This window comes from Agrilus planipennis, unplaced genomic scaffold, assembly GCF_000699045.2.
Source record: "Agrilus planipennis isolate EAB-ADULT unplaced genomic scaffold, Apla_2.0 scaffold110, whole genome shotgun sequence".
Taxonomy (NCBI): Eukaryota; Metazoa; Arthropoda; class Insecta; order Coleoptera; family Buprestidae; genus Agrilus; species Agrilus planipennis.
Window position 1 is genome coordinate 978,840 of NW_020438935.1, and position 10,025 is coordinate 988,864.

The following is a 10,025-nucleotide window of genomic DNA, read 5'->3' on the forward strand; positions in this document are numbered from 1 at the left end:
GCCTACACTTACCCAGTTGGTTCACTAGCTCTTGATAAGACTGAAGTTTGATTATGTATTATCTGAAATTGAATTTTTAAAGTTGTAATAAAAAAAATACCCCTTTTATAATAGTATGACAGACACTTTTAAAGATAATATCGTGTTGATTAGTAATTAATTTAATTACAAACATTTTGTAGGTAAGTAAAACCTCGTTGAATATTTATTAGGATCGAATGTGGTTAAGATGCATTAATGTTAGAGTGTAATTAAAATTTTTTAATGTTTTATAGTTGTAATATGTAAATTAACGGTTTATAATTTTCATGAAATTTGCAACGGTATTAATTTGTTTTTTTTTTATTACCTGCCCCATACTGCAAGGAGGTCTAGGTGCCCCATAGCGCCCATATGGGGAAGACGAAGCAGGAGAACTCTGCAAGCCATTAGCCCCTCTAGTTCGAGATGAAATTGCCCTACCATTTATTCATTAGTAAAACAAATTCATTAGTCCAACGAGAAAAGATTATTAAAATGTAACATCACTTCGACAGGTTAATGACGATATTAGGTATAAATTTGGGATTAATTTAAAATTTAATTAATTGTTATCTATAAGCAGAAAGCATTACTTCACCGTAGGTAAATGAGTCAATGATAAGGCGTTTATACACATTATAAAATTTTCATCAATTGCATACAATCTTTGACTACCTACATGTACATTATTATTGCAATAATTTTAATCGAATAACTGAGAAATTTGACGCTTGTAATAAGATATTATCAGATAGGTGTAATCAGAGCAGAATGTAAATTTTCTTATGACTCAAAACGAGAGTGGTTCTCACACGAAAACCACAGGCAGGAACTCCGTATGGATAAACTTGTAACACGTATATTAAGCAACGATGGAATTACATGTCAGTAGGTAAAACAATACTTGAAGGATAAATGTGTGTGAACAGCAATACGGATGGCCTATTTAAAATCTTTTAAAAGTTTTATGCCGTACCTGTTACTATCGCCGTCTTCCTTTGCCTGTCGATTCGGAAAGAATTCGTCGAAAACGACAAAATTGTTCATCTGCTTAACCGGACTCTGCAAGCCGTAATGCTTGTTGAGGAATCCCAGAAGCTTGTCACTGGGCCTGTCTATTGCCATCTTTACAGGCTCGACCTTTTCTTTCTAAAATTATTGATACTTGCATGCAAACGCTCGAATGTTGTACAGAATCTAAATTTAAAAAGGGTAAATCCTGGGGATGTAGCCCAGGCATCTTTTTTATATTGCTTGAACTATCAATGATTCAATTAAAATAACGTCAACCAGAAATGAATTCTTTAAAACGGAAGTGTTTGGAACAAAACAACAATATGAAATACACCATATGAAGCAAAGAACTAATGTCCTAATTACTACTTTAAAGGGTCCTTGCTTGCCTGGTTTAATACAACGGTTCCTAGTTTTGAAGCTTATTTTTTTTTATAGGCAGGTACTTAATTGTAAAGGTCGTAGCAATATTCTTTCGAGACCTGGTACATTTCTTACCTCTAGCATGTGTTCAAACAATTTCTTTCCTAAACCCTGTCTCTGTTTTGATTCATGTACGTAAAAGTCCAGCACGCATGGTGGACTCACTTGATAATGTTGACCATTACGATCGAAAACGTACAGGCCTTTTTTGCCAGTTTTCAACATGCCAGTGACTGCTCCTTTTCCACTGAAACAAATCACATATAGTGTAAAAGGGGCTAAAATGGAATGGAGTCTAGAAGAAGAGGAAGATACATCTTTGGGTTGCACTTTTGGTCATAAAATTTAAACCATTATTAGCGGGATGTTCCCGATTTAGGGAAAAATGAAGATTCGATCAGGGTGGAACAGCGTGGAGGTGCGTGTTCCATCAGTCTTAGGACACACGACCCTAAGATGATGATGAGAGAGCGCAAGTGAGCATATGAATTTGGACAATCTCTAGAACCATAAAACTTTCTGACCTTATAGAAAACTACATTATTTTTGGATAACGTAGACTATGCCCTATTTTGATAAAGTTAATTGTTAACTTCGAAATCTCAAAATCTGTAAAGCAATCCTTGGCTCGATTATCGACCTGGGCAAACTAAATAGTCATCAGTTAACTGTAATCGAAAACGAGGGCCATGTCGCTGGGTTTCTGGTAGATACATGGTAAGACCTAGAGGTTTAGACCATAACTTAGCATTCGGGAGGACACCGGTTCGATTCTTAGTCTGTCTGCCTTGGTCTAAGTTTTTCTATGGTTTCCTTGGATCAATTAGGTAAATTCTGGGGCAGTAATATTCCTCCGATAATCTTTCATTTTCTTCTGTCTTTATTTCGTCCATTTCATCTTTCTCACCCGAACCACCACCCACCCATTCCCACGATTCCTGAAACGAGGCTGAAGAGGCCTTACCCTTCGGCGTAGTCCGGAGGGACTGTCCGCCCACCAGCATTAGTAGCTGGTGGGAATGAAACACCCAAGTGTTTTTTTTTTTTCGTAGGTACAATATATTTTTGTTCTTTTCATTTGAATTACAAATCCGAAAGAAAGTGGATCTTGCATCTTAATGTTTACCTAAAGGTAGAGATGATTTTCCATCTTCTGGATTCCATGCTAAAGTGCGTGCAGTGCAACGATTAACCTCATTCTGGAATGATTAGACTTTCATGCATCCAACACGTTAATTTACCGGAAACTTTCTAAAATTATTTTCAGCTTCGGGTCATAAATTTCACTAAATACCGTCAACAATGAGAGGAAATTAACTTTCCGTGTAATTAGATCATTTTTAAACGGTTGCACACGTAAGAGAATGGTCCCGAGGAAAATGTTTGAAAAAGTTACTTCCGTGGGCAATTATTTAAATCTCCTTGAAGTCGGAATAATATTGTCGTTAAAGTGTTTAAAATGGTACAGTCCCTTTGTTGAAATACTCGAACCATTCTAATGCAAATAATCAAACTAGTTGAAAATGTACAAAAGCACAAAACACGAAATACTTACGGAAATCATAAATTATCATAATTAAAAATTGAATTTCAACTGAAAAAATAAAGTAACATTTCGAAATCTACTGATGATCGTTCGGGAATGTCATACAAAGAGTGAAGTTGATCAATAAGTTTTATCCTTTCATTCAAAAAAAATTTTATAGTCATTAATATTCATCAGTAAATTTTAGAACTACAGTCCTCAGATCTTTACATGCATCCAACAACATGACGTTATGAATAATTATAATAATGGTGGTAAATGGTTTGAATGCACGTCAGAAGTTAACATTCCTGCTAATTGTTATTCCGTTTCGTGATAGCAGTTACGGCAAATGTTAAGTACATATTACAATTACACTTTCCTTTACGTGAAGACATACGTCTATACCAGCGGCGACTCTCTAACAAGAGCGAATGAGCAATTGCGCCCCCTTAAATTTTTAAACAATCATATCAAGCGGAGGCTGATTGCGAATGTTAAAGATTAAACTTATTTTTGGGTATTAGTACAGTCATTTGGTAGTTTTGCCTGGAAAGTTTTCCCGGGAGTTTTGAAAATTGGTAATTTTATAAATTTTGAGGTGCTCATTCCGAATTTCAACTTTGCCACCTCGTATATTTGCCGCTCGCACCGCCATATTGGAAAAATGGCGCCTAAATGCAGTTTTTTGGCAATATCCCCTTTCCAACTCATTTTACGATAAAAACAGTTATATACAAAATGAAACTAGGGACAATTGCCTACAATTTTTGTATCTACCTTTTCCATAAAGTCAATAGTTTTGGCGTACGAGCGCCGCAAAGTGTACACTCCCGGAAAACTTTCCAGGTAACCACTATTTTTCGAACCTAATGACTGTACTATATTGTTAGTAAAGTATTTTGGTCATTGACCGCTCGTCACAGTTGGCCGATTTTTTTTTTTTTCGATTTTAAAATGATGCAGCTCCTGTGTGAATCATCCCGAATCGCCACTGGCCTATACCCACATGATATGCTTTAACACATGATGCTGGTACAAAAGCCAAAGGTTGCATGATTAGTCGTAGTTTTGACATGAACTACTTATACAATGTAGTTCTAAATATTTATCAAAGGTGTGTTTTCACTCATGTTCTATTCCGCTTAACGGCAATTAACAGGAAAAACCATTTGTGTTTTAGAGCTACCTGCATGCTATACAACAATAAATAACGGCGTTAGTTTTCTATTATCAACACGTTTTATGTGCAGATTACAGAATAGGTATAGTATGCGCCGACAATTGTTTGCCTACTCCATTGGGTTTTAGAGCCACATCATTGTTCGAGCACCAAACAAATAATGAGTTCGAACTATTTTAAAGAATGGTAGGTAACATCATCAACAGATTTAATAGACTCGAACATTTGGAGATCATCTGGAAATAATAAACTCTCAATAACGTTCTACCACGTCAATTACAAATATTGCAAATGATAGAGGACCCAGATGCGATCCCTGTGGAACTTCAAAAAGCACTCTAATTTTTTCTGCCGTAAAACTTTTGTACTTTCAATACTGAGGTCTGTACGATAAATAGCTTACAAATCACATCAATTTTGCAAATAGTAGAGGACCCAGAAGGGATCCGTATGGAACTCCCAAAAGTACTTTAATTTCTTCTACGATAAAGCTTTTGTACTTTCAATACCGAGGTTTGTACGATAAATAGCTTACAAATCACATCAATTTTGCAAATAGTAGAGGACCAAGAAGGGATCCATATGGAACTCCCAAAAGTATTTTAATTTCTTCTGCCATAAAGCTTTTGTACTTTCAATACTGAGGTCTATTCGATAAATATATCACAAATCATATCAATAGATTGCCCACAAATCGAAATGATTCAAGAAAAGCATTTCTATTAGATTGCTTTTTGGTTATTTGCCCATAATAGGTAAGAATTCCCCACTGGTAGTTTTTTGTCGTTCATTATCGTTTCGACGCAAAAAATCCTTGAAACTTTCAAGAGTTTATTATTCCATCAAGTTCATCGCATTGAAAGAGCAACCAACCCTTATCGGTCCGTTTTCTGTCACGACATGCGTGATCATTAGAGGGTCGAACCGCTATCGCGACCTCAAGTTCGCGTGCAATGACCACTGGCTGTCGTTAATTTACTTTATTCATTCTCATTCGTTAGGATATGAACCACGCGAGAAATGGTGAGTCAACACGTGTGAATATTATTACAGAGGCAGACAAAATAAGCAACTATTTTTGTGTGAAATGAACCTGTTACTTCCTATGTTTATGTTGGAAATGTTCATGGTGCTGATTCATCTTCATAATGGATAGTGACAGAGCAAATTATAGTATCTTTACAATTTACACAGAGTACAGAAGAGTTAGAAACAAACTCGAAAGGATTAATATCAATAATATAATATATAATACAAGTTGCAATTGTCGCACATGTCTCGCTCGGTATAAGTGTATATCAACGAGGTCTGCTCAAAAAGTATTGCGAATTTTGTGTTTTTTCCAAAATTATTTATTTACTCGTGAATATATATCTTGTCCCATTCAAAGTAATCCCCCCACCAGATATTATACACTTGTGCCAACGTTTTTTTCAATCCTCGAAGCATTTTACAATTTATTTTTTGTGATCTTGTTCAGCTCCTTCTTCGATGCCGTCTTTATCTCCTCAATGGTAGCGTAGCGTCGTCCTTTCAGAAGGCTCTTTAGTTTCGGAAACAAGGAAAAGTCACAAGGGGTCAGATCTGGGAAATACGGTGGCTGCGGCATTATTAGTATGTTGTTTTTGGCCAAAAATTCGCGTACAAGCAACGATAAGTGAGCAGGGGTGTTATCACGGTGCAAAAGCCAATTTTTGTTTTCCAAAAATCCGGGTGTTTCTGGCAGATTGCTTCGCGCAAACTGCGCATAACTTAATAATAGTAGTATTCCTTATTGACTCTTCCACCCTGTGGCAAGAACTCATGAAGCACCACAGCCCTGCAATCGAAGAAAACTTTAAGAAAATTCGGTCTTCGCTCGTGTGGCAGCTTCCATTGGGATGATGGAGCTTTGGTTTCCACGTCATATCCATAAACCCATGATTCGTCACCAGTTATTACCCTCTGGAGCAAATTGCATCGTCGGGGACAGAGTCGAGCAGCTCCTTAGCAATGTTAATATTATGCTGTTTTTTGTCGAAATTGTGCAATATTAGTACGAATTTCGCGGCGACCGGTCTCATGTCCAAATCATTGGTAAAAATCGAATGGCAGGGGTCAATCGATATATTTAGATCCTCAGCAATTTCAATACCGATGATTCGAAGATTGGCCAATACTATTTTATTCACTTCATCAATGTTTTCGCCTGTTGTTGACGTGATCGGGCGTCCGGCACGCCCTTCGTCGTTCACAACTTCTCGGCCCTCTGAGAACATTTTGTACCACCGATAAACGTTGCTTTGGTCCAAGGTAGCTCCCCCAAATGCTACAGTCAACATTAGGGATGCGTCCGCGCACTTAATTTTGTTTTTCACACAAAATTTGATACATATTTTGGAATAGACAAAAATCAAAAACAAACCAATTAACTGAATATTCAACATGACCGAACTTGAAAGACATGAGCACCAACATAACGGCACAAAAAACAAATCATCGAAAATCGAATATACGTAATCGCGATACTTTTTGAACAGGCCTAGTATATCATCGTGTATAAGTCTCCATCACAAAATAATGAGAATTTTTGTATGTGTGCTGTCGTTGCCAAGAAATTTTTCCTTTATGGATTTAGATTTTATCAGCCCAAATAACTCACTGATATTAATGGTTTCTTTCATATTACGGATACTAACCGACATGTACAAATCGTGTTTTGTTATTTTGTGCACAACTTTCTACGAACACAGTCGGTCAACTTTAATGTTTTATCGCAATTGTAACACTTCCTGGATTATAAAAAGTTGTTTGTTAAAACAGTATACGGGAAGCAGTTTTTATTACACGAAAAACAATAAAAAAATATCTAAACGAAACGTTTCTTTTTTCGTCGAAAAGAAACGGCTTGTCTCTGTTATTTGTATACATTGAATTTTATAGTAGTTTAATAACTAAGCATATTTTTTAATGGATACAGTGAAAAATATCCACTGTTTTTCTAAGTATATTAATGTTTCCTTGTTGTTATAATTGTTTATATATGCAGAAATGGGTACTATTTCAAGGGTGGCTTTTTAAAAACCTTCCTCTCTGACTTTCTAATTAGTACAAAACAAATTTATAATTTACCCTATCAACTCTATTTCTTCTACTAAAGCAGAAGAAGTGATATTGATAATAATTGTTTAAAACAGTACTTTAATTTCTTCTACGATAAAGCTTTTGTACTTTCAATACCGAGGTTTGTACGATAAATAGCTTACAAATCACATCAATTTTGCAAATAGTAGAGGACCAAGAAGGGATCCATATGGAACTCCCAAAAGTATTTTAATTTCTTCTGCCATAAAGCNTGGATACAGTGAAAAATATCCACTGTTTTTCTAAGTATATTAATGTTTCCTTGTTGTTATAATTGTTTATATATGCAGAAATGGGTACTATTTCAAGGGTGGCTTTTTAAAAACCTTCCTCTCTGGCTTTGTAATTAGTACAAAACAAATTTATAATTTACCCTATCAACTCTATTTCTTCTACTAAAGCAGAAGAAGTGATATTGATAATAATTGTTTAAAACCTTAAATCTTTAAATAGATACAGACTACTATGGTTTCTATTGTTAGCATCTACGAATTAGCAAAGAGAAATTGTATGGGCATTAACCATCCTTAATAATAGTAATTAATGTTAATGAATGGTACTTTTATCCATGATAAGAAGGGTGTGTATTAAACGGGAAGTTTCACCTCGTCCAACGATTGAGGAAAGCTTCGATTATACACGATACTCATTTAATTAAAACCTCGACCTAAATTGCAATATGATTGTAGTCATTAGGGTCCGGAAGAAGATTGCCAAACACGTGAAAAGTCTGTTTTAACATTTGCGACTACATGCCGTCAATATTGTTATTTGCACGCAATAGCTGTAATTATTTCCATTTCCATTTCCATTTCTCCTTTATCGATTCGATTGAGCGAGGGCCAGTCTCACTATACACAAATTCCCCAGATATTACTGAAGTGATCCAGGAGAAAGCACAGGTCATTCTTCTTAGTATGTTGAAGACTTTAGAAAACATTGTAAATTAAATGATTAAGGCGTAACACGCAATCAAGACTATATGAACAAGACCAAGACCGATACCAAGACTGGGACAGTATTACACTTTGTCCGGATTTGCTCGATAACCGATTTCGGAATCTTTAAAACTTACTACTAGGTACTATCTTAAAGGTGTATGTTTGGAGCACGACGCTGTACGGGTGCGAAACAGGGACAGTGGGCGAGGCGGAAAGGAAAAGTTAGAAGCTTTCTAATGGTGGTGTTACAGGCGAATGATGAGGATACCGTCGAAAGAAAAGGTTAGAAATGATAGAAGAACAGAGGACTCTATGGATGTCAATAAGAAATAGGCGAGATAGGTTAGTGGGCATGAAGGTCTAGTCAGAGATATATTAGAGGTTGAAACGGATGTTAGGAGGGGTAGAGTTAGACCTAGATTAGATTACTGTTCGCAAATAGTTAAGGATATGGGTTGTTCTAGTTTTAGGGAAATGCGAAGATTAACTCAGGATGGGAAAGAGTCTTAGGACTTAGGACTGAGGACATTATGATGATGATACTATCTATAGACTTCGTTTACTTTCTCCAGCGATGTGCCCCTTCCAATGTCTTGGATGCTCGCTGGCAAAATCGTAGGTAGGAAGAAAAAAGCTCATTATACTCTCGACTCTTGTTCATTAAACATACTTTTTCATACAGTACCTGCCAAAAGTTTTGTTCAATCATGAATAGTAGTGCGAGTCGAAAACAAGCGTTAAAGCCTTTAATATGTCTTCAAATATAAATAAAGATCTCGTTGATATTTTCAGTAGTAAATGGTACGAATAACGATACATTTGAGCAATGCAATTGTAGTGGATAAAATGGTCAATTTTTCCCTGCAGTACTGTACGGATTATACGTTCCTCATCGGTTAAGAGTTTGGCCGAGAGTTGTCTCCTTTCTTTTTTGGCCTAGTGCTGTTCTTTTCTACTTTGCGCCGGTCAAACTGAAGGTCACATCGCTACAGAAACTAAACGAAGTATACATGACGTAATAATTAAGACAAAACGTGCAACTGTCACGTATACATCAAGATGTAATTATGTGATTGTGCCATTTTCTAAATTAAACAACGCATCGATAAGTAATAATTTATTAAATGGCAATCAATATCCCTTCGAATGTGGTATTCTACTTACTCGTGGGCTTTGTCATCTACAAGGAGATATACGGTTTGGTCAGAATTTCTCAGCCTTTCCGCCGTTGTTATGGGTTTACTCAACCCTTGTGCGGAGGCTGATGCTTCTCCCATTGCATTTATCACTTCAGACACTTTGTTCACCGTTTCCCTGAAAAAAAAAATTAATAATACAGCATGGAACACATTTACACAGTGTATCTACACCCTGTATATATAAGTATAGTAACATTATTGAGAGACCGTTGGTGATCAATTGTTCAACGACATACGGCACTCTCTTATTGGTACGAGCAAAGCAGCTGGAACGTATGTTATGCAGTTTACAAAGTTAGTTACGACAAACGACCATCCTACGTTACTAAAACTTTCGGACGTAGGTGATGTTAGTCCTTTTTGTGATAGAGGTGAGGTAAATATGTTGTTGCCATTACTTTTTTGATTGGTCCGTACAGACTATATGGATGACGTAAACGCAGTTTCTCAATAATTTTACACTACAAGTTAAAGAGAAAATGATAAAATCAAGTTTAAATACTATCACGTGCTCACGACTTATAACTGAAGTCTCGCCCTCTAATAACGAAAGAAAATGTTGGGCCACTTGAATTTCGTTATAGACTTGATACTGT

At 36.2% G+C, this 10,025-nt stretch overlaps 1 protein-coding gene across 1 annotated transcript in view; it reads right to left on the reverse strand.

Moving 5' to 3' along the window:
• Nucleotides 1-9,539, reverse strand: part of LOC108736307 (putative mediator of RNA polymerase II transcription subunit 26) — a 25,933-nt gene extending 16,394 nt beyond the window's left edge. The window contains exon 1 of the mRNA XM_018468681.2: nt 9,395-9,539. Coding sequence (XP_018324183.1) covers nt 9,395-9,507 — 113 coding nt within the window. The 5' untranslated portion in view covers nt 9,508-9,539. The remainder of the gene's footprint in view (nt 1-9,394) is intronic.
• Nucleotides 9,540-10,025: the final 486 nt, after the last annotated feature.